Raw genomic sequence first — 25,371 nt, forward strand, 5'->3', positions numbered from 1 at the left:
CGTTGATATTTAAAAGAAAAAGATTAATTATATAATTTCACGTGCACTCTTGATATAGCTAAAACATGATCTAAGGGCTGCAGTGATTTGCACGTATCAGGATTTTCTACCCTTAAGAGTGCATTTGAATTGATAAATTGGAATTTAAGGGAAGGATGAGGAGAAAGAATTTCAACTAATATCTGAAAAATATTTAAAACCCATCCATATTTATCAATTTAATTTAAAAATAAAATGGAAGAAGTTAAAATCTTTTAGAATTAGAATTATTCAAATATATTTAAAGAATTTATTATTAAATTTTTAAAATTTATAATTTCAAATCTTTCAATTTAAATGCAACCTGGAGTCAATTATTCGTGTTACTCTCATTTGCGCACAGTTTCTCGCCCTCGGTCTATGGGACTTAGCTTTTTAAGTATTTTTAATGATAAAAAAAAAATTATGGAAAATGAGCAAATTACTCCTCTTGTAAAAAATAAAACAGCTATTTACCCATTATGTTATAAAAAATAGAGCAAAATAAAATATTATTTTATTTATATATTTAATTTTAAATACATTAATATAAATATATATCTGTATAAATAATATTTAATATATTAATATATAAAAATTATATATGTATATATAAATAGTTCCTTTCTTCTTCGTCCTCAAATCGTCGAACCACTGCCGCCCTGCAGCCACCATCTCCCTCTCCTTGCGTCATCGCTGACCCCAGCCCCCTTCCCTCGCGCTGCCGCTGCCGCCGCCTCCCCATTCGTCCTCCCCGTTGTGACCCCCATCCCCCCCCCCCCTGCCACCACCTCCTCCCTCCCACCATAGCCACAGCCTCCTCCCCCTCCCCTTCGCCTCCTCCTCTTCCCGCCTCTGCCCAGTCTGTCGGAGCTTGATCTTGGTCGAAATCTGCGACCCTTCTGTCCGAACGGCCACGTTCTCCTTCCAAGATGAAGTTGGGTCCTAAGGACAAAGAAACACGTGAGTTTCGTCGGGTGTGTCCCCGACAACGATCCTCCGATGTTCAAGTTAGAATGGTTCGAAATAAAATGATGCGAACTCAAGAGGTAGGTCGAAAATTATAGGTTACAGTTACCTTAATAAATGAGTTGTCGGGAATATTTATAGTCTCGGGGATAAATCTATGATCGAGCCATGTGTCATTCTTTTATAAGATGGTCTTGTGATTAGACAGCTTCTCTGCCAATACGGATTTTTCTGGATGGGCGGGTCTAACCGACCCGCTTGAATGGGACACAGGTCTTTGCATGAAGCATATTACAAAAATACCCTTCATGAAGGATATTTTTTGGTAATTTTGTATTTTCCCCATCATCACTCCCCCACTTCTTTAAAAGTGAAATTTATTTTCTTTTGAAGAAGTGCATTAGTCGCACCCGTTGATCATCCGGCGTCTGTCTGCTCTTGTGCCACGTGGTAGCATCCGGTGGTTTGGGTATGGGCGCGTCTTTCCAGAATCTCCTATATATAGACTGGACCATTTAAACTCTTCTGTCCGTTCGCACCTAAAGCCTTCGATCTCTCCTTCTTCGCATTCCAGGGTTGCTCTCCATCTATAAGGTACGATGTCCTCTTCTACTTATAGTTCTAACTCCAGTTCTAATGATGGCACGGGCACAGGGTCGTTAGAGACCTCCCCCGGCTCTAACTCTGCATCTGCCTCTATCTCCGGTGATTCTCTCTCTAAGAAAACTTAAATCCAAACGTTCCCAAAGCAAAGCTCTAGTCTCCTTTGAAAATCCTACCACTCTAGAAAAATTTGAAGCTAGATTGGAGAGGAAACCTTGGACCACCGTAGTTAGTAAAGTCAAAACCCCCATAAAAAAGATACGGGAACGTTTTTTCATCCCTCTAGATTTCAAGATTAGGATCCCTAAATCTTTTGAGCGTAAGCACCGACCGCCATTAGGTTTTTGTGCTTTTTCTATCACACATTTTTCCGCTGGTTTGAGATTTCCTATCGCCTTACCAGTTGCTTCGATTCTTCAGCAACAAATCCTATGCAACTTTCCCCTAATTCCATAAGCCATATAGTTCTCTTTGTAATAGTAATGAAAGCCCTAGGTATAGATCCCAATTTTGATAATTTTTGGTCCTATATACTTTCACGACCTCGACTAGGTCAGCAGATAAGGGGTTCTATTACTTATCTGTTAAAAGAGAGTGCAAGTATTCGGAACCTTTGAAATCAAACGTTGGCCCTTGGCGAGAGAAGTTTATTTTTGTGCGACCTCCTGCCAGCCAAGTGTGGACCTTCCATTGTAACTGGAATAATCATAAACTCCAACCTAGGCCTAAGGGAGGGGGGCTGGAAGGCGATCTTCTAAATAGCCTTACAGCTTATCGGTACTATCCGAAAGTACTTCTAGATGAAAAGGTTCTGAGGCTTGCTCGTTTTACTCCAGCACCCCTCCAAGTAAAAGAATCTTTAGGTGAATATCTCGCTCGCTTTCTTTTTTGCTTGCTCGCATTTATGTTAACCCCTTTTATTGTTGGCAGTTGAGGTCGTCATGAATGCCCGGATCGCCGCTCGCCTTCTGGCTTCGCAGGATACCGCGGAAGCTAAAACAGTTGCTAGCCTGCCGACCCTTCCGTGACTCCTTCCTTGATTCGTGATCATGAGGTTCCGTACCTATCCAGATTGATAGCGGTGAAGCAGATGGTGAGGGTGCCCCTGGTATTCTTGACGCGGGCCAAAACCCTAAGGGGGATAATGCTCGCTCCCCAAGCCCTAATCTAAAGAAGCGACCTCAATCCACCTATCCCTCTACGCAGCGCAAGAAAAGCAAACATAAACACAAAGGGAAAGGCAGCAGTGGGAGCTCCAAATCCTCTAAATCTGCCAAAGCTAAAGAAGTGGAGCCATCTCTTGGGGGGAGCTTGCTTTAGAGAACGCTGACCTCAATTATCAGCTGCTGAAGGAGGCTCAGGACTGGTAGAGGCAAGCTCACAAGGAGTTGAAGTACGCCCACCATAAAACTGAGAAACTTCAAGGGGATCAGTTCGTGCTCAAATAGAACATCTCTACAGAGAGCACTGTCTTGTATGGGGAAGCCAGTCAAGCCTCTTGGGAGATCTATAGTAATACTCTCCTTCCCCGCGATCAAGCCTCTATATTGATGACCTCCCATACTCGCATTGAGGAACATCTTGCCCATGCTCTAATGCAGGTATGAACTTGTTCGTTTTGTGAGGTCAATTTTGTTTTCTTCGTTTCTTCTTAATTACCTTTTACGCCATCTTGTAGGCCGCAGCTCTTTCTCACAATATGGCTCTAAAATGCACTAGCCATCGGAAGAACTATTTATCAGCGGTCCACAAGCTAGAAAATCTTCACTAACAATTTGCTGAAAAGGAGTCCAACGAGAAAACACTGATTGCTGAAAATGAGAGCTTGAAAGGCCAGCTCGCTGATCTCAAAGTTGAATTGGAGAAGGTTAAAGGCAAGGCCTTTTCTGATGGTCGCAGAAAAGGTGTTATAGCTGGTAGAGAAGAGGGCATGAAGGAAGGTTACGAGGCGGGTCGGTTGGATGGTATAGAGGAAGGTAAGTTTGATCGCATCCATATCGAAGAGCATAAAAAGTCGCTTGTGGAGGCTCGACTTCAAGCTGCTCGTGATTTTTTGAGGTCTGCAGCCTTTCAAACAGCTGTGGAGATGAAGGTTGCGCGCTTTTTTGGTGATGGGTTCAACACATGCAAAGCTCAAGCGAACACTCTGAAGGCCTTCGCTGCAACTTTCGATCAACAGCAGTTGAACCCTGGCTTGGACAAAGACCTTCAACCGTACAAAGATGCTCCAGACTTCCCCGAACCAGGTGGCGAGTTCGATGTCCTGTTAGAAGAAGTAGAGTCCATGAAATAGGGTAGCCGGCTATTTTTGAGATTCACTTCTTTTTTAACTTAATTTTTTAGACACTTTTTGATTGGTTTCGAATGATTGTATAGCCTTCACTAACTTTTGGCATTGTATTGGATCGCAAATTAACTGGAATGAGATCTCTTTTTGCCGGATTTGTCACGCCTAATGACCTTTTAATGCTTGTTTTTCTCCAGAACGTATTAGAATACGAACGTTTTTATTACTGGTCACTTGTTGAATCAGATCAATTTTTCGATGTTCTCAAGCTCCAGTCTCCTCTTAGGATCAAATTTGCTGGCCTTTTTCAAGCTCAAATCTTTTAAGCGTCTTTTTCAGATCTTATTTTTTGATCCTCTTAAGATCATTTGCTGGCCTTTTTCAGGCTCAAGTCTAAGCGTTTTTTTCAGATCGCAATTTCGATCCTCTTAGGATCAAATTTTTTGGCCTTTTTCAGGCTCAAATCTTTTAAGCATCTTTTTCAAATCGCATTTTTCGATCCTCTTAGGATCAAATTTGATGGCCTTTTCAGGCTCAAATCTTTTAAGCGTCTTTTTCAGATCACATTTTTCGATCCTCTTAGGATCAAATTTGCTGGTCTTTTTCAAGCTCAAGTCTAAGCATCTTTTTCAAATCGTAATTCTCGATCCTCTTAGGATCAGATTTGCTGGCTTTTTCAGGCTCAAATCTTTTAAGCGTCTTTTTCAAATCGCACTTTTTGATCCTCTTACGATCAAATTTGCTGGCCTTTTTCAGGCTCAAATCTGTTAAGCATCTTTTTCAGATCGCATTATTTGATCCTCTTAGGATCAAATTTGCTGGCCTTTTTTTCAGGCTCGCCTTTTAAGTGTCTTTTTCAGATCGCAATTTTCGATCCTCTTAAGATTAGATTTGCTGGCCTTTTTCAGGCTCGTCTTTTAAGCGTCTTTTTCAGATCGCATCTTTCGATCCTCTTAGGATCAGATTTGTTGGCCTTTTTCAGGCTCAAGTATTTTATAAGGTGCGATCAATTTAGAAAATGCAGCCTTTTTCAGGCTCCTAAGTCTTCAAAAAGAAATGCGACCAATTTACAAAATGTGGCCTTTTTCAGGCTCCCAAGTCTTCAAAAAGATGTGATCAATTTAAGAAATGTGGCCTTTTTCAGGCTCCCAAGTCTTCAAAAAGAAATACGACCAAATTACAAAATGTGGCCTTTTGCAGCCTCCCAAGTCTTCAAAAAGATGTGCGACCAAATTATAAAATGTGGCCTTTTTCAGGCTCCCAAGTCTTCAAAAAGATGTGATCAATTTACAAAATGTGGCCTTTTTCAGGCTCTTTCCATTACTACCGCGACCTACCTCAGGCGTAAAATTTCTTCAAGTTCCTCATATTCCACGATCAGGGCAAATCGCGTCCCTCGAGGTCTTGCAGCTTGTATGTTTCCTCTTTTTTCATTTCCACAACCTTAAATGGTCCTTCCTAGACAGGATCAAGCTTGCCCACGTGTCGAGAGACCTCCACCTTTTTGTGGACTAAGTCGCCCACTGCAGTGATCGGGGTCTCAACTGTCGATTATAACTCCTCATCATTAGTCCTTTATGGTGCATGATCTTTGCGTACGCAACATCCCTTCTTTCGTCAATTGTGTTGAGGTTGAATTGCCTTTATTCCTCATTGTTAGCGGGGTCGTATGCCATCACTCGATGAGATTCTTCTCCTATCTCCGTTAACTTTTGCACCTCCTTAACTGTTCTGGGTGACTTCAGCCTCTGAATAGCTTCTATCTTCTCGGGCTTGGCTTCGATCCCACGTTCACTCACCAGATAGCCCAGGAACTTTCCCCCTCTTACACTAAAGGTGCATTTGGCTGGGTTCAGCTTCATCCCATATATCTTCATTATGCTAAAAGCTTGCTCGAGCCATCCCAGGTGGCTTTCAGACTTGTCGCTTTTGACCAGCATGTCGTCAACGTAGACCTCCATGGTTCGACCGATCATGTCCCTGAACATTTTATTGACCAACCTTTGATATGTTGCACCTGCATTCTTTAAACCGAAAAGCATCACATTATAACAAAAGATGCCATCATTGGTTATAAATGAGGTCTTATCTCGATCTTCCTCAGCCATGAAAATCTGGTGATATCCTTGGTAAGCATCCATCCTGGAGAATAGCTCGAAGCCCGCAGTGGAATCGACCAGGACATCAATCCGAGGAAGGGGGAATGGATCATTCGGGCAAGCTTTATTCAGATCCATGAAGTCTGTACACATTCGTCATTTTTCGAAAGGTTTTGGAACCACCACAACGTTCGATAACCACTCGGGGTATTGCACTTCACTAACGTAGCCTGCCTTTAAAAGTTTGTCAACTTCCTCCTTAATGACTCTGTTCTTTTCTATCCCAAAAGTTCTTTTCTTCTTCTGGACAGGTCGCGCCGCGGAGTCGACTCATTCCTGGGTCGATCCCTTTGAAGTTAAAGGGGTTCCAAGCGAATATGTCTGTATTTTTCCTCAAGAAATCTATCATCATCGACTCCAATGGTTCCCCTAGATGTGCTCCTATTCTGGTCGTCTTGCCGACCTCACCTGCCACCAGCTCGACTTCTTTATGCTCTTTACTATGTTTCAAACATTCGAATTTATTCTCTTAATTGCTTATTTCTTCTCTTTTCCTTTTCTCATTCGCATCCTTTGCTTTCAAAGAGAGGTTATAACATCTTCTTGCTTCTTTTCTGTCACATGCGACCTCTCCTACTCCATTCTCTGTAGGAAACTTCATCTTCAAGTGAAACATAGATACGATCACTCGGAACAGATTTAATCCGAGTCTTTCGAGGATTACATTTTAAGCGAATGGGTGTCTACTACCAAAATTTTTATCAACAATGTCTTCCTTCAGGGTTCTATCCCTATGGACACTGGAAGCTCTATAGTGCCACAAGATGTTATCTCGCTCCCCCCGAAGCCTACAAGGGTGTTGTCATCAGGTCCAACTTCGCATCGTTCAGCCCCATCTTTGTTATCACATCTTTGAAAATTATATCCGTCGAGTTGTCGTTGTCGATCAAAACCTTGTGTACAGTTAAATTTGCTATGTCCATCTTTATCACTAATGGGTCGTTGTGCGACCCACATTCGATCCCATCATCTCTTCCAAAAGTGATCTCCACTTCTCGATCCACATTCATCACTAGAGCTGCTCTCTTGTATGCTTGTTCTCCTCGCTCATATCTTTTCCTGGCCCGCTTCGAGTCTCCCCCACTTGGTCCTCCTACAATCGTGTGGATTACTCCTTTCACAGGGGCGTTCTCCCTGCGCTCCCCTTTTTCTTCTCTGGTTCGACTTGCAAAATCTTCTCTACTTCTGGATCGAGCTCTATTGCACTATTCTTTTTTATGCTCCCCCAATATTAAGTCTCTGAAATAACCTTCCTTCACCAGCCTCTCAATTTCGTCTTTTAACTGGAAACAATCTTCAGTATCGTGTCCTCTTGCCCTGTGGAATTTACAATATTTGTTAGAGAACTTTTTAGAGGGAGTATACCTGATATGCGGGGGCCATTTCAGCACATTCGCCTTCTCTACCATCATTAGTGTCTTTTTTTGCGTCGTCGCGAGTGGGGTATAATTATGGTAGTTGGGACGGTAGAGGCGTTCCATTCCTCGTTCAAATTTCGCTTGTTTGCTTCCTCCCTTTTTGAAGTCACGAGTGTGGTCGCATCCTTTGCTCCACCATTCCCCATCCTTCATGATGTTCATCTCCTCCTCATCAATGTATTGTTTAGCCATCGCCATCAATTGTTCCACATCAGTAGGTGGATCGCGAGCCAGCACTGAGGCCAACGACCCTTTTCTCAAACCGTGTATGAGGATGCTTACCATCATGTCAATCCTCAAGTCCTGCACTTTCAGTGTTTCATTATTGAATCTCCCCATGAAACTCTTGAGTGATTCATCTTCTCGTTGTCGGATAGTGAACAAATAAGTCGTAGATCGTTGATGTTTTCTCTTACTGGCGAAGTGAAATTTGAACTTTTGCAGCAACTGCCCACAGGTCTTGATAATTCCACAAGGCAGGCTGGTGAACCATTCTTGGGTCTTTCCTGTCAGGGTAGTGACAAAGAGTTTAGCCATAATCGGGCTTGGTTGTCCGTATAAATTCATCACCAACTCAAAAGCCGACACATGCTCCAGTGGGTCTTTCATTCCGTCATAATTTGGGAGGTCCGGCATCCGAAAATTTGGATCCACGACTTGCGTCACTATTTTGTTATCGAAAGGTGAGTTCCTATTTTGCGCCACTAGCTCTCCTCTCTTCTTTAGCTCGTCAATTTGCTTCGCTAATGAAGCGATTTGTTTACCCACATGGTCGACTTTTGCCTTGGAGATGGTTGGCTCTCGTCGCTGCATCCCTCTATTACTAGATCCCGCTTCGGAAGATGTTAAGCCACGACCCCTCGCAAGTGCCCTTGCACTTGCATTTCCCGAAACTCTCTCCATTTGTCCTCTCTTGAATAATTGCCTCCGAGTGGTTTCCTTTTCTTGCGGTGTTGTTACTCTTTTCATATGCGATAATAGCATTTTGACCTGCTTCTTCTATCATGTTCCGCAGCTCCTCTCTAGTTAATTGTATGGTTTGCTCCCCTTCAATCGGCGTGTCTTCAACATGCGCATTTCCTCTTGACGTTCCTTCCATCCTATTTGAATCCTCAGTATTCCCAGAGACGGCACCAAATGATCTTGGTCGAAATCTACGACCCTTCTGTCCGAACGGCCACGTTCTCCTTCCAAGATGAAGTTGGGTCCTGAGGACAAAAAAGCACGTGAGTCTCGTCAGGTGTGTCCACGACAAAGACCCTCCGACGCTCAAGTTAGAATGGTTCGAAATAAAATGATGCAAATTCAAGAGGTAGGTCGAAAATTATAAGTTACAGTTACCTTAATAAATGAGCTGTCAGGAATATTATAGTCTCAGGGATATGCTATGATTCGAGCCACGTGTTATTCTTTTATAAGGTGGTCTTGTGATTAGACAGCTTCTCTGCTAATACGGGTTTTTCTGGATGGGCGGGTCTAACCGACCCGCTTGAATGGGACACGGGTCTTTGCATGAAGCATATTACAAAAATACCCTTAATGAAGGGTATTTTTAGTAATTTTGCATTTTCCCCATCAGAGCCCAATTCGCCTCCTCCTCCTCGTCCCTCACCCTTCCTCCAGCATCTCTCTCTCTCTCTCTCTCTCTCTCTCTATATATATATATATATATATATATACATATATATAAAAATTATATATATAAATACATATATAAATAGGTTTATTGTAAAAGTATAAATATATATATATATTCAAATTTAATTATATATAACATATTATTTTTATTTATATTTACTTAAATTTAAATCATTGACTTAAAATAGATAAAACATACACAATTGATTTATTAGTTAAATTTGGAACTTAAATTGATCAAGATCCGATGGTTATTAAATAGGTACACAAATATTATTTTAAAATTTAAATTAAAAATAAAAAAATATAGAAAAAAGTACGTGTAATACACAAAACGCATCAAGGGGGGTATTTTGTTCTATTTCTAATAACACAGGGGATAAATTGCATTTAACTCATTATTTGATTATGTGAATTTTCTAATCAAATCTTTGTTAGTCCGTGAAATTCTGATTGTCCTTGTTTGTACTTTGGATAAAATGTCCATTCTGTATCTTTTGCATTTTGGCATTTTAGTTATTTATCTTTATAGGATAGTAAATAGGTTTTATAATTTTTAAATGGGTAAAATTATATTTTTAATTTGTAACTTTAGGTTGTTAGCATTTTTGATCCTATAACTTACTCTATTTATGTATTTAGTCCCTTTTTGACCAATTTAATTATAAGCATTGCACATTTGATCTTTTTTTTGACAGATTTAGTCATGTATTGATAAGTTGGAGGTTATGGGTTCGAGTCCTGTAAGATGTATGGAAGTTTTGTCTCACTTAATATGAATTTATTATAATGTATATTTATTCTTACTTAATACGAGTTTATTATAATATTTAATTAATTATATTATAAATTTATTGATATTGCAATGGGGAGAAAAATAAAAAAGTAGTAGTCTATAAAGTATGATAATAATTGAAGAAAGAGCATCATCTTCATTTGGTTCCAACTCAAAAGAAAAAGAGACAACATGTATATATGTATATATATTTCTTGCCTCTGGTCCACTCCTTTTCCTTTTTCAAATATTTCTGCTATGATATAATGCTCCGTATGTGTCCCCCATAATATTAGTAGTCAAATAATTGTTGACCATTTCTTTATACTTTTTAGTTAAACGATTAAACATATTTATATTTAAAGATTAATAATTATGATTTATTCGAATCAATTACTAAGAAATCACTACCCTCAAAATATCAAATCTTTGTGCTGTTGTTATATTTAAGGGTAAAATTTGCTTATTGGAGGTTTTGGCAGAATTACATATTTTTTAATGTTTTTTTGAAAAAATAAGGGCAACATAAATATTTTCAAATATCCATCCAAAAATTATATAATTTAATTAAACATCAAGGGCGTATTAGTGATTTTATACAATAAAATAATATTTATAATTATGTTTTACTTTTCATTACTTAGTATTTTTAGTTAAATCTAAATCGTTGATTCGAATGAGATGAAAGCTGGTCCATTGATTTATTAGTTAAATTTAGACCTTAGTTTGAAATCAAGATGCAACAGTCTTTAAATAATGGTATCAATGTCATTTTAAATTTTCAAAATAAAAAATAGCGCGTGTAATACACAAAACATGTTAGAGGGTATTTCGCTCTATTTTTTATAACACTGGGGGATAAATTGCTGCTTTATTTTTTATAAGGGGGTAAATTACTGATTTCTCTTAATACAGGGGGACAAATTGCATTTAACCCCACTATGGACTTAATATTTACTTGAATCAACCAAGTGATAGTTTGTTTTGATTTTCAGATCGAGACTGAGCCCTCTAAGTATTTTCGCATATGATTAAATACTAAAGCATTCATAAAAAACACCACATGCAAAAAATAAAACCTGGCACGCTCTTGTTGGATGATCTCAAGCCCAATCCTATACCATCTACTAAGTCCGCAGTAGATCTATAGTCAAACTAGGGTGACACCCACATTATTACAAGATTTTTACCCATTATGATTATAATGGGCCTTGAAACACACTCTTATTTCTTGGACTCTGCCACTCAGGCCTCTTCCAAATGAATCCTCCTTGAGCCGACCTATGGCCTCCTCCATGGGCCTTCATCACCTTATTGCTTGCTTTTCTCCCTATTTATTACTTCCCCAAACTTTTGATGGGCGTTGTTTATTTTTAATTGTAATGACAGTAGATAGGTGAAGAGGTTTTATTTTATTTTTGTAGACACAATTACCACTGAAAAGATAGCAGATCAGCCCAAAAATGAGGCAGAAGCGTGAAAAAGATCGAATTAGAAAGCGACAATAGCAAATAAATCCAACTCAAGGGATGTTCCCTCGAATTTTTTGAAATTTTGGTGTATTAAGTGTAGATCTAATCATGAATAAGGCATATGAATAAAAGAAGAATGAGAATATAAACATTAAAATAAGATTCCCTCTTATTTTTCAACCTCCAACGGACAAGACGTGTAGGTGCCTCTTCTGCGCTTGTCCATGCAAGCCTCAAAGTAGAGACTCTCTAAATGTGTCTACACCACACCACAGATTTATCTCTTGCTAGCAAGGAACAAATTCGTGGGAAGATGAATCAAAATCATATTATGAATTAGTCTGTTTTGATCTCGATTATTTTTTACTTGGTTCTAAAGTAAAAGAACACCAGGAGAGCAGAGGAAAGGAGGAAATTGTTGATTTTCTCGCTGGGAGTGAGCCACGAATTTCTCTTGTTGTTGGAGAGAAAAAAATCCGTTAGATTCAAGAGAAGAAAGTGAGGGAGAGTTGAAATTAAGTTGGGAGAAAATGAAGGAAGACCTAGGCTTTGTTTGGTTTTGTGTTTTTGTATTTCTCGAGATAAGATAAAACACACTCAATGTTTGTTTTTGTGTTTTTACACCTTATCTGCGTGTTTTTCTGTTTTTCAACTTTCTATATATAATATATATATATACATAATATAAAATAGACATTTTTTGATAATAAACAGTATTTTTTGTCTCCTAAAAGTACACATTAAACATAAAGTATTTATATATATACATATTTATATATATAAAAATATATAATTTGATAATGAACAGTAATTTTTGTTTCCCAAATTCCAACATCAAACCTACACTACTTATTTTAAAATATTTTAAATTTTTCCAAAACACAAATCCAAACATATCATCTAGTATTCTAGATAACTTTCAAATCTCCACCAATCTCCCATGACCTCTCCACTATTCAATTCTTTAGACCTTGCACGTTTTTTCTTACTTCCAAACAAGCCAAATTGACCTAGACAAGGTCAAATAGTCTAGGGCTTGTGCATATGGACAGGGTTCAATTAACTTGTCCATTAAATTAAACTGAACTCAATTACTAATTTTATTGTACTTAATATTTAATCTAATTAAATAAAATACTCAACAAAAAAAAATATAAGGGGATAAATTGCTATATTTTTTTTTCATAAGAGTGTAATGTGCTCATTTTAAATATCACAAGGGGATAAATTGCTATTCACCCAATAAATAAATTATCTCCCTGAAAAATATAATAATTTATATCTCTGTGTTTTTAAAAGTACAATAATTTACCTCCTGTATTTTCAAAAATGAAATAATTCACCTCTGTAACAGAAAGATAAATTGCTTCATTTTTAAAAGTACAAGAGAAAAATTATGGGGATAATCTGTAAATTACTACATTAAACCCTTTTTAAAACTGATTCGCTATGTTTGTTCTCATTTCCAACTTATTTTCGAGACAAATCAAAACATATTCAATGTTTACCATCATTCAAAAACACCTTATTTAGGTGTTTTAAACTGTTTTAGCACAAATATATACATATATATATATATACACATACATATATATAAATATATATAAAAAAATGCATGAGTTGACAATGATTTGACAATGAATAGTAATTTTTGTCTCCCAAAACACAACATCAAACATACAATACTTATTTTAAATTATCTCTAAAAACAAATCCAAACATACATACTATCTCTAACACACACTTATTTATCTTTGTTTTTCTCTGTCTATCTCCATAAAAATAACAAAACACTCAAAAAATGAATTCAAACATTATGATTGGGTCTTTTCTGTTCCTTTTGAGTTTCTATTTTTGGGCTGTTGCTGTGGATACTTTCTCCAACAATTTACGTCGGTCTGGAGCCAATTGAGGCCCAATTGATCGTGCACCATGTTGCGGGCCATTTTTCTTGGGCATGGAAATCGAAATTGTTGGGCTGATGACCTTCAATGGATTTGTTTGCATTTAAGATACAGTTAATCACACTTAAACCCCCTCTAAAAATATAAAATTATACTTATTTTTAAAAAAATTTAAAATTACACTTACAACCCCTCTCAAAATACACTGTTTACACCTAACCGTCTCTCGTACTGAAGCTAGCAAAAAAATTATACAAAAATTATTCTAAAATTTGTCATAATTATAAATATACTCTCATTATCTGGAAAAATTACAAATACCCTATTGGAATTACAAATACTCCCTACAGTGGGCTGTCACAAACGGATATTTTATAATTTCAGGGAATTTTTAAATTATCCAAATAAAAATGAGATATTTGTAATTATAATAAATGCCAACTGAGCACATTGTAATTTACCCTTACTTCAAGAAGAAAAAAAGAAAAAGAAAAAAATCATCACTTTACTCTTATACGAAATAAAACAATGACCCACCAATTAATTTTCGTCAATTTTTTTTTCATTTCCATTAAAAAAACAATACCTAATCCTAAAATATTTTCAAGAGGGAATATATCATAAAATACATTACTTGGCCTAAACTCTCGTTTCGAATTTCAAATGAATAATCTTTCCCAACATTTGTTCTTTCCCCTTTCCAAAAATTGTGAGTGAAAAAAAAAAAAAAGGATAAAATATTTTTATATAATCATATATTAAGGGAGAGCATCTCTTCGATATCTCCTTAATTTATGGGCAAGCTATGTTTTTTTTTCTTTTCTTCCCGTACTAACTCCCACGTTTCGCCCATCATAGTAAAAGTTAGTTTTTAATTAGTTATTTATTTTTGTTAATATTTTTTTTCTCTTCCTCCTACTTCAAATATTCTCTTTCAAAATTATTTATCTTTTTTATCATAATCATTTTCATATTATCATTTTTCGTGCAACAAAAAAAATAGTAAATTATATTTAATTATTTTAATTTTTTTTGTACACATGTATTGAGTGTGCTGCATACTTCGAGTATATATAAATGATAATATATATATATATATATATATATATATGACTGGATTTGGGTCGAACACGAATCCAAAATCTTAAAATACGGGATCCATTTCGTGACTCAAAAATAATTTCAAAACCCACCCCAATATAGTAAAACTTTTTATAAATATGTCGGACCACGTAATTTGATTAAACTGAAGAGGTATTAATTAATCATAAATTAATAATTGTATTAATTTAAAGAGATTTAACGAACTTACATTATTCTTCACAAATAAAATATATGTAGTATAGCAGCAACAACTCTTTGCAATATTTTTTTGTCGAAATTTTTGGATGCAGTAAGAAAAATTAGAGATTAACACAACTAGATTTAAAATTTAAGAAAAAACAAACAACAATAGAATAATAATTTACTAAATTGTCCTAATTATATTTGTAGTTTTATAGAATTGTTAATTTATAATATTGAAGAACCATAAATCGACGCAAGAATCTTCGAAAAAATTATTATCTTATTTATTTATCATAATTATAAATTTAGACCCTGGACCCAAAAGTAATTGCGGACAAAATTTAAGGACGATCTTAACCGTAATTAGAAATTTTATTTTTATTTCTCATTAACCTAAATATGAATAATTAATATTTATATTTTTAAAAAAAAATTGTAAATTTTAGGAGGGAGATAAATACATATGAAAAAAATTAAAAAAGAAAAGAAAAGGAGATGTAGATGGGAATTGGACATGTTTTTTACCTACCAAAAGCAAAAGAAAGGAAGCGCATATGCGGAAAACACGAGTAATATATTCTCTGGCAAAAGCTGCACATTGTTGTGGTACCTTTAACATACAATTCCTGCAAATCTTCTTTATCTTTTACCCAAAACAAAAAGTGAATAACAAAAAGTAACTTGTTTTACATGCATTTTGCAAGCTCAATTGCTATTTGGATGATTACATTATCGTCTTTTGACATTTGTTATAATTATATTTTTATTTTTTATAATTTAAAAAATTATATCTAAAATTTTTAAAATTCGAATTAGTCCAACAAATAAGTTTTCTTATTAGTCAAAATTTACTAAATTTGCTGATATTAACAAAAAAACTTAAATGAGAATTGATTTTTACTCTCGATTGACTGATTATTGATTTATTGCCGGTTATAAATTTTTTTCGGACTAAATTATCCTTATGACGGTGAAAATGTACCTATTCATATACATTAACGCTTGAAGATGTATGAGAGTAATTTGGTCACATACATTAACGCCTGAAGAAGGTACTTATAACTTTTATTTGACCTGCAATAAATTTGTAATAAATTAATTGAGGACAAATATTAATTTTCATTCAGCCTTTTTGCTAATATCAGCATATTCTATGAATTTTCACTAACGAAATAACTTATTTGTTGGACAAAAATAAATCTAAAAAATATTAAATATAATTTTTTAAATTAGAGAAAATCTACCTACAATTATACAAGACTTTAGAAGAAAAAAGTGCAAAATCTCAATTTAATATGTAAGTTTCACCTCTAAACTACAAAAGTTGATGGAAAATTTTTATAAATTTGGACTTAAATGAGTTTAATTTAAACAATTAAAAATAAATAAAAAAATATTTTCTTGATAAAAAAATCATTGCAGACTTAAATTACATTATTACAGACATCCTTCAATTAAGCTGCTCAACTGCAGGGATTTCACGTCGGAATCCATCCATTTTTTTAAGGGGTAGTTACTCTTTCCTTCAATTCTTTATAATTTGAGAAATTATATATAACATTCGCTTCAATCAAATAAATAAGTTTATTCATTTATTAAAATTTATCAAATTTTTTGATATTAATAAAGACAAATATTTATATTTACTCTCAATTAATTTATTATGATTTATTACAGGTTAAATAAATTTATTAATGACCAAATTATCCTCATACATTTTCACGCATTAATGCATATGAGGATACCATCTTAACCGTAGTAAGGATAATTTAATCGAAAAAAAATTATTTAACCTGTAACAAATCAGTATAAGTCAATTTAAATACCAATTTTATTCAGTTTTTTTTTTATCAACAAGTACAGTAAATTTTGTCTAACAGGGGGACCCATTTATTGAATGAAAGCAAACATCAGATGTGCTAAATATAATTTTTAAAATTATAAAAAATTTAAAAATAATTACACCAAACTTTAAACCAAAAAAAAAAAAAAGTATAATTATCCCATTTTTTAATCAAGGAAATCCATTGACAAGTCTATATGAAGATACGCATTTTAATGGAATAATAATAATCCACTGGGAATGGGAAGCCTATCGACGACCTGGTCTGTTTCACACGCACGAGGATTCGTGTCCCAAGGATTTGACTGAGATGCCCCTTTGAATAAAGTGAGCAATCAGTACGCATAATATCCGCAACGCGACGAGACATGTACGAAGTCCTAGGTTTGGGCACACAACATCTCCCTTCTAAATCAATCTTTTTTCTCCTCTTTTTTTTTTTATTATTATTATTTGAGTTAAATTTTGAGATTCGATCCATATACTGCAAGTCTAATTTACTAGAAAACAATTTGATACTTTTCTATGGAATATCATAGCTTAAAATTATAATAAATTAATGTCATTTATTACAGTTGGATAAAATTAATGCAAATATTTAAATTTTAATTATGGTTAATTAACGTTTGTTATAATTTTATGTATGATTAAAATATTATTGTGGCAAGTCTTTTTTGTCTTGTTCGTAGAAACAACTTTTGTTAATTGGTATCCATAATAATTTTTTATTTTCAACTATATTAAAAGATTATATTTTTTTAATAAAATTTATTATGTAATTGATCACTCTTTTTAAAATGTATATGGATTACACGATTTATATAATATGTTTATCATGTTAATCTAATCAGACCCAATTTAAACTAAAAATTTGCATGATATATCTCGAGGGCATAGATTATATATGAGAGTTTATTGTAAATTATCTATGAACGAGATCCTCGTATGAGTTATGTGATGAAAAATGACATTTTTACTAACTAAATCAAAATGCGTTGGCCAAGCTTCTTCACTTTTATTGATGTTTTTATTGCTCTTTCTCTCTTTTTACGCAAATAGTATTTATAATTCTTCAAATATATTATCTTAATATTTTATGTTTAATTTGTAATTTTATAGTTTCTGATCAAGAGGCGCAACTAATTAGGTAGGCCTACGACCGGATTGAAAAAGTAGTGTAGCGATCTTGGACGGGTCTTAAGTATAAAAAACATGGAGCTAGTGACTCAGGACCACATGATTTTTGATCGGTCCCAGCCAGCAGACAGGCTTACTGATTCGAGCTAGTGGGCCAACCCACCTAGGGTTTTTGATTTTATTTTAATGGAATGTAAGTATTATTATATTCCTTTAAGACCATGTTTACTTCAATATATTGGGACATATATCAGCAGCAATTCAAAATAGTGGCTTGTTTACTAGTTTGGATCGGAATTTACTTTTCTTTAGCATCACCTACATGATGTTAATAACCCAGTTGTTTTCTTGTTATAACTATTTTTATGTCCTATTTTTGTTGATTTATTTTGTTTTGTTTTGTTTGTTACTTAGGATGGTTTCAGGAAACATTTTTAACTCGGATTGTTGTCCGATAGATTATGATTCAGATAGTGCTTGTCCTTATCATTTTTTAAGTATGTTCAACACTTGAAATGTATTTGTAGTACTTGTAGACGTCTTCAGTCTCATCATTCCAACACAAATAGGCAGATTTTGAATCAAGTCTATCATTTGCATAAGCTAGTTGTCGACAATGATGAATCATGTCTAGAAAATCTAAGAATGAATCATATGTATTTCAAAGGTTATTTGATTTTTTAGGGTTGTCTGATAGTAAAAGAGTAATAAAAGGTTAAAAAGTAGATACATTCCTATATATCAAAAGAAGAATTGATGTTACATTTTTTATGGCCCAAATGTCTTTATTTAATGGTCCAATTTCTGAAGTCCACAACCCGACTCAGTTGGCAGCCCATGACCCGATATGACCCGACTCAACTCCACTCACTTATATATATCTAACCGTAGCATTATCTATTCCTCATTCTCTCTTCTTCCTCTCTCATTGCGCCGACTGCTTCTCTCTATCCTTTCTCTCTGCAATCTCCATGGTATCTTTTTCATGTTCTTCACCGGCTAAAATGGTGGGTTTCCTTTGCCAAGTTAATGGCATAAGGAAAGCCTGACTTTCCTTCTCTGCCATACTCTCGGCCCTACTCAAATACGGTGGAAAAACAGAAAGAAACATTCTTGAGCACTCTTCTTTGTGATTTTGAGATCTCTGAGTTGGGTCTTTGTGACCGAGTGAAACATATATCTGAGTGATTGAAGTCCTTTGTGGTCGGTTCTCAAACTTGTGGTGTTACCGTGGGTCGGTATTTTTGGGTACGGTACTACTGTGTGACCGAGTTACCCTGAGTTGGATCTGGCAGATTCTGAGCTGATTTCATAAACAGTGTTTGTTTCTCTACTTTTCTGTTTTTTATTCTTTTATATTATTTTCATTCAATATTTATGTAATATTGGTTTGTAACTATTAAGGAGTTTTGTACTCCAAAATCGTTGTAATAGTTTGGCTAGGATTTGTCTGATATCCACTCTACAGTGGTATCAGAGCCACCTCTGATCCGAAATCTTGCAGTGAACGGTAACCCTTGAACACTCTCTTTATATTCTGCGACTTATTTCTGTCAATATATCTCGTTTTATTTTCTGAGGTGCTTATCCCCCTGATTACCCTCCTGGTTGGACCCGTGAGGTCGTCGGGTATCTAGATTGGGTGTTAGGCTGGAGAGGCCTCGGTCTCGTGGTTGTTAATTTATTATTTTAACTGTGGTTATCTAGTGAGATCTGGGACTTTTCTAAACTGCTACTATTGCTTTGTGCCTGTTCTTGGTGAACTGATAAACTGCATTTTTTTGTTAACCCAATTTTTTATAAACTATGGACTGTGATACATTATCTCTCACTCTTTGATTTACTCCCTCCTTATTATATTTATCTCTGTTGAATTCTGTAATTTGGCATATTTCTTGAACCTCTTTAAATCCGTGACTCAAATTGCACTAAAACCTGTTTAGGATACATATATATTTTGCTGTGATCTGTGTGATCCATTTTTTCTGAGTATGTGATATCTTTTTGACCTGTGATTACCTGTTTGCCTAATTCCGCTGCAAAAATCATTTTCTCTTAAAAACTAGTTTAATCTTTTTCCTTAAAAGAATTTTTTTTTCAATGGCCGGATACAACTTACAACCATTTGATGGAAAGGGTGATTTTTCTATTTGGCAGCAAAAAATGAAGGGTATTTTGATACAGCAAAAGGTTTTTAAAGTTATAGATGGGAGATATACTGATACCATTTCTGAGGAAAAACTTTTGAAAAACGATGAATATGCTTATTCTTCTATTATTCTTAACTTATCTAACAATATTTTAAGAAAAGTTGGTAAACAAAACTCTGCTAGTGATTTATGGAAAAAATTATAAGAGCTTTATACTGATACTTCTTTGCCGAGTAAATTGTTTTTGCTTGAGAAATTCTTTAAATACAAACTTGATTTGTCTAAAAATATTGATGAAAATTTGGATGACTTTACTAAATTGTTTCAAGATATTATATTGACTGGTGATAAAAACATTGATGATTATTCTCCTATTGTGTTTCTGAATGCTATACCTGATACATATTCTGATGCGAAAGCTGCGATTAAATACGATAGAGATAGCGTGAGTCTTGACACTGTTTTTAATAGATTAAAAAGCAAAGAGATTGACCTAAAAATAAATAGACCTAGTAATAACCAACATGAGGTAAACTCTGTGAGAGGTAGGTCTAAATTTAGGAATTCTAGTTATAGACACAACAGTAGAAGCAAAAGCCGTAATAGAAACAACAATAGGAGTAAGTCTAGGACTAGAGATAACTCACATAGAGATGATAAAACCAGAGAGAGAAGATGTTATAACTGTGGTATTAAAAGATATTATATTAAAGACTGCAGAAGACCAATGAGGGATAACAGAGATAATAGAGATAACAATACTGATGAAAAAGAAAGGGTGAATAATGTTGCTGATGAATCTGGTGAAGTGTTTGTTGTTTTTTATGTGAATTCTATGCATCCCATGAGCATGTATGAATGGCTTGTTGATTCTGGTTGTACTTTCCATATAAGTCCTTTTAAAAATATTTTCTCAAACCTCAAACTTGATGATTTTGGTTTCGTATCTGTGACAAATGAAAAACGTCGTGAGATTAAAGGTTTTGGTGACATTTCTATGATTTTCAATAATGGTTATAGAATGACTCTCAAGCATGTTAGATATATTCCTGAACTTAGTCATAATCTTATTTCTTGTGCTGCATTAGAAGATGTGGGATTAGAGGGTAGATGGGGAAAGACCATTATGAAAATCATGAAAGGTTCTCTTGTTGTTTTTAAAGCTGAAAAGAGACGCAATTTATATTTATGCTCTATAACCAATGATTCTATGGCTGCATCAGTGAACATGCATAACAAATCTTTTCTCTGGCATAAACGTTTTGGGCATATCAACCAAAAATGACTTGAATTTCTAAACAAAGAAGGCATCTTATGTGATAAAATTGACAAATTACCATTTTGTGATTAATGTGTTATGGAAAAACAACATCGTGTGCATTTTCCTGCTACACCTTCCCCAAACCCTTCTATGTCATCTTGCATACTTGATTACGTTCATGCTGATATATGGGGTCCGTCAAAAGAACCTACCCATGGTGGAAATCGTTATTTTCTGTCCATTGTTGATAATTTTTCTAGAAAGGTGTTTGTTTTCTTGCTTAAACACAAATCTAAGGTTTTCGAAAAGTTTGAAAAATGAAAAACTCTTGTTGAAAACCAAACTGGAAAAAGATTTAAATCTTTGCGTACTGATAATGGTCTTGAGTTTTGCAATAAAAATTTTGATGATATTTGTGATAAATTTGGTATCAAAAGGCACAAGATCAATCCATACACCCCACATCAAAATGGTGTTGCTGAGCGTATGAATCGTACTTTGTTTGAAAAAGTGAGATGTTTGTTGATCAGTTCAGGTTTACAAAAATCATTCTGGGGTGAAGCAGTTTTAACTGCTGCATATTTGATAAACTTATCTCCCTCTGTGCCTTTATTGGAAAAGTCTCCTGAAACTGTTTGGAGTGGTAGAAACCTGATATTTCTCTGTTACGTACTTTTGGTTGTTCTGCCTTTGTTCATCAAACTTCTGATAAACTTGAACCTCGTTCTATGAAATGTGTTTTTATTGGTTATCCTGATGGGGTCAAAGGGTATAGGTTGTGGGTTTGTTGCCAACCCGGTTTTAAGGTTATCATTAGTAGAGATGTGACTTTCAACGAAAATGAGATGCCTTGTCTCTTAAAAACTGAATAGAACCAAAAGACATGACCTTTAATAAGCTGGAGGATAACCAAGAAGAGGGAGATAATGTAGTAGAGATTAATAGTGATGAACAAAATTTAGACCTAGAAGAAGAACCCGTAAGAAATCCCTTAGAAAACTATCAACTAGCACGTGATAGGAGTAGAAGAGAACGGAAGATCCCTTCTAGGCTAAATGACTTCCAAATAGCCTTGAACATTGAAAACCTAGAACCTTCAAATGTAGACGAAGCTCTTAAGTCCAAAGAATGACTTAGTGCCATGAATGAGGAAATGAAGTCTCTTAAAGACAACCATACTTGGGATCTAGTACCTAAACCAAAAGATTGTTCCTTAGTGGATTGCAAATGAATTTTTAAAATCAAACAAGAAAACCCTTTAAAATACAAAGCTAGATTAGTAGCCAAGGGGTTCACTCAAAAGGAAGGGATAGATTACAATGAGATTTTCTCCCCTATTGTTAAATATACCACTGTGCGTATAATTCTTGCTCTTACTGCTCATTTTGATTGGGAGCTAAAACAAATGGATGTCAAATTGCTTTTTTGCATGGAGATCTTGATGAAAATATTTATATGCAGCAACCCGTCGGTTTTATTGATAAAAACAAACACAATCATGTTTGCTTGTTAAGAAAATCCTTATATGCGCTTAAAGCAATCACCAAGGCAATGGAATAAGAAATTTTATATGTTTATGCTTTCCCTTAACTTCAAAAGAAGTGACTATGATCATTGCTTATACTTCAAGTTCTTGAATGATGTTCCTGTCTTTCTCGTTTTGTACGTTGACAACATGCTTATTGCTAGTCTTACAATAAAATTGGTCGAATCTTTGCAAAATGATCTTTTCAAAAATTTTGAAATGAAAAACCTTGGTGATGCAAAAAGAATTCTTGGCATGGATATTTGTAGAAATAGAAAAAGGTTTTCCATACTCTTAAATCAAAAATCCTATATTCATTCTATTTTGAAAAAGTTTTCTATGGAAAATTCAAAACCCACTTATGTGCCCTTAGCTGCTCACTTTCAATTATGCAAAAATCAGTGTCCGAAAACAGCCTTTGAAAAAGAGAAAATGAGTAAAATTCCTTATTTAGATGTCATTGGGTCAATAATGTTTCTTATGGTATGTACACGACCCGATATTGCATATGCTATAAGTTGCTTGAGCAGGTACGTATCAAATCCGGGACCTCCCCATTGGGAGGCCCTAAAATGGCTCTTAATGTATCTACGTGGTACCGACAATATAGGTATAAACTTCTTCAAATTCTCTGATTCTATTAATCTCATTGGATTGTAGATTCCAATTATGCAAATGAAAAAGATAGTAGAAAATCCACCACTTCATACATCTTCACTTTTTGTGGTTTATGCACAAGTTGGAAATTCCAACTACAACACATTGTTGCGCTCTCTACTACTGAGGCCGAATACATTGCTACCACCGAACCTTTCAAAGAAGCAATTTGGCTTGAGGGCCTTACTAAAGAAATTGGTTTTCTTAAAAATCGGCTTACTGTTTTTTCTGATAGTCAATCTTCAATTCAACTTTGCAAAAATCCTGTTTTTCACGATAGGACAAAACATATTGATATGAGATTTTATTTTATTCGTGATATTGTAAGTAAAGAGGTTATCAAATTGGAAAAGGTAAGAGCTGAAGAAAACCCAGCTGATATGGGCATAAAGAGTCTTCCCGTTGATAAATTTCTTAACTGTTTAAAAATTTTAAACTTAGCCCCTGACTAACTTTGCTACACTTTCTTGCAAGTACACAGGGCTAAGCCCCCTTTAAGGTAGTGATGATAATGCCAGATCCTTCTTACTCCAGACCATATTCCTTTAAATAAAGGTTTTGGTCCAAGGTGGAGTGTGTTATATTTTTTATGGCCCAAATGTCTTTATTTAATGGCCCAATTTCTGAAGCCCACAACCCGACCCAGTTGGCAGCCCACGACCCGGTATGACCCGACCCAACTCCACTCACTTATATACCTAACCCTAGCATTATCTATTCCTCTTCTCTCTTCTTCCTCTCTCATTGCGCTGACTGTTTCTCTCTATCCTTTCTCTCTGCAATCTCCATGGTACCTTTTCCATGTTCTTCACCGACTAAAATGGCGGGTTTCCTTTGCCAAGTTAATGACATAAAGAAAGCCACCATGGCTTTCCTTCTCTGCCATACTCTCGACCCTATTTATAGGGGTTCTTTCCCCGTTCTCAAACACGGTGGAAAAACAGAAAGAAACATTCTTGAGCAATCTTCTTTGTGATTCTGAGATCTCTGAGTTGGGTCTTTGTGACCGAGTGAAACATATATCTGAGTGATTGAAGTCCTTTGTGGTTGGTTCTCAAACTTGTGGTATTATCGTTGGTTGGTGTTTTTGGATACGGTACTACTGTGTGACCGAGTTACCCTGAGTTGGATCTGGCAGATTTTGAGCCGATTTCATAAACAGTGTTTGTTTCTCTACTTTTCTGTTTTTTATTCTTTTACATTATTTTCATTCAATATTTTTGTAATATTGGTTAGTATCTATTAAGGAGTTTTGTACTCCAAAATCGTTGTAATAGTTTGGTTAGGATTTATCTGATATCCACTCTACAATTGGGTTGTCAAACATGATTTTATCCCTTCTGAACTGTACAAGTAGTAAGTAATTTCATCGTGACCCTAAATATTGTATGGGATTTATTGTAGTCTAAAGCAGTATTTACATAAGAAGTTAACACAATAACAATGTCATAGAGTATAACTTTTATGTTCATAATTCAATATTATAGTTGCAAAGAAAGGGTCCAGAACTGGTTATAAACTGCCGACTTGATTGGCTTTCACCTGTTCTAATAATGATGACTCCTCAAGAGCCAGTTCAATCGGCTTGACAATCTTTGTCAACCCCCCACTAAAGTTGCATAGACATCCCACGTATGTCATTGATGAAACACGACACTCATCCAGTGAGTGCAACACATAGTACAAGTCTCAATCCAAAACTCGATGCTTAGTCTCAAGATTCTCAACTTGAAACATTTCAGTTTCAACCACTAGTAATTGATGTTACAGTTGCCATCCAATGCACAATCCAATTACCTTAGTTGTATAATCGGTCTGTAAGCTCTGTTTTGATTTAAAGCAGTAAAGCAAAGTACATATGAAGTCAACACAACAAGACGATGCCATATAATATAACTTTCATTCAATAATTCAATATTACATAACGAAAGAAATTGCTTAGAACATATTACAAAATCGTCGATTTAATTAACTTTCTAGTCACCTATTCTTAACATATTGGGCCACGAGTTTGGTCTGAAATTTGGGCATGAACTAATTTGGTATTGTCGACAAATTTGAACTAGATTCGACCTCTTTGTACAACTGGCCTGAACAACTCCATCAGACCTTGAAAAATTAATCCCCTAAGTATCAATAAATATTGTTTTCTCATAGAGAATTCAGTATAATCGCCAACAAGTAACACGGTAAATTTTGTTTCAATGTAACATTTATTTTATAATATTCTTTTCAGACATTTATTTTTGAAAAATAATTTCCACAAGC

At 35.0% G+C, this 25,371-nt stretch overlaps 1 protein-coding gene across 1 annotated transcript; it reads right to left on the reverse strand.

The window, feature by feature from the left end:
- LOC105164450 lies at positions 6,825 to 8,357 on the reverse strand. Its single transcript, XM_011083101.1, has 3 exons — positions 7,402 to 8,357; positions 7,286 to 7,353; positions 6,825 to 7,129 (listed from the first exon to the last, which is right to left on the reverse strand). Exons 1-3 carry the CDS (start codon positions 8,355 to 8,357, stop codon positions 6,825 to 6,827), a joined length of 1,329 nt encoding a protein of 442 aa, XP_011081403.1.

The sequence above is a fragment of the Sesamum indicum genome, linkage group LG6 (genome assembly GCF_000512975.1).
Source record: "Sesamum indicum cultivar Zhongzhi No. 13 linkage group LG6, S_indicum_v1.0, whole genome shotgun sequence".
Classification (NCBI taxonomy): Eukaryota; Viridiplantae; Streptophyta; class Magnoliopsida; order Lamiales; family Pedaliaceae; genus Sesamum; species Sesamum indicum.

Bases quoted from the DNA above. Each gene is read 5' to 3' on its own strand.
- LOC105164450 (XM_011083101.1), bottom strand. From the start codon at position 8,357: ATGGAGAGAGTTTCGGGAAATGCAAGTGCAAGGGCACTTGCGAGGGGT. The intron at 7,354-7,401 runs GTATACTCCCTC...TAAATTCCACAG, and splicing joins AAATGGCCCCCGCATATCAG to GGCAAGAGGACACGATACTG. The intron at 7,130-7,285 runs GTTATTTCAGAG...ACACGATTGTAG, and splicing joins TGAGAGGCTGGTGAAGGAAG to GAGGACCAAGTGGGGGAGAC.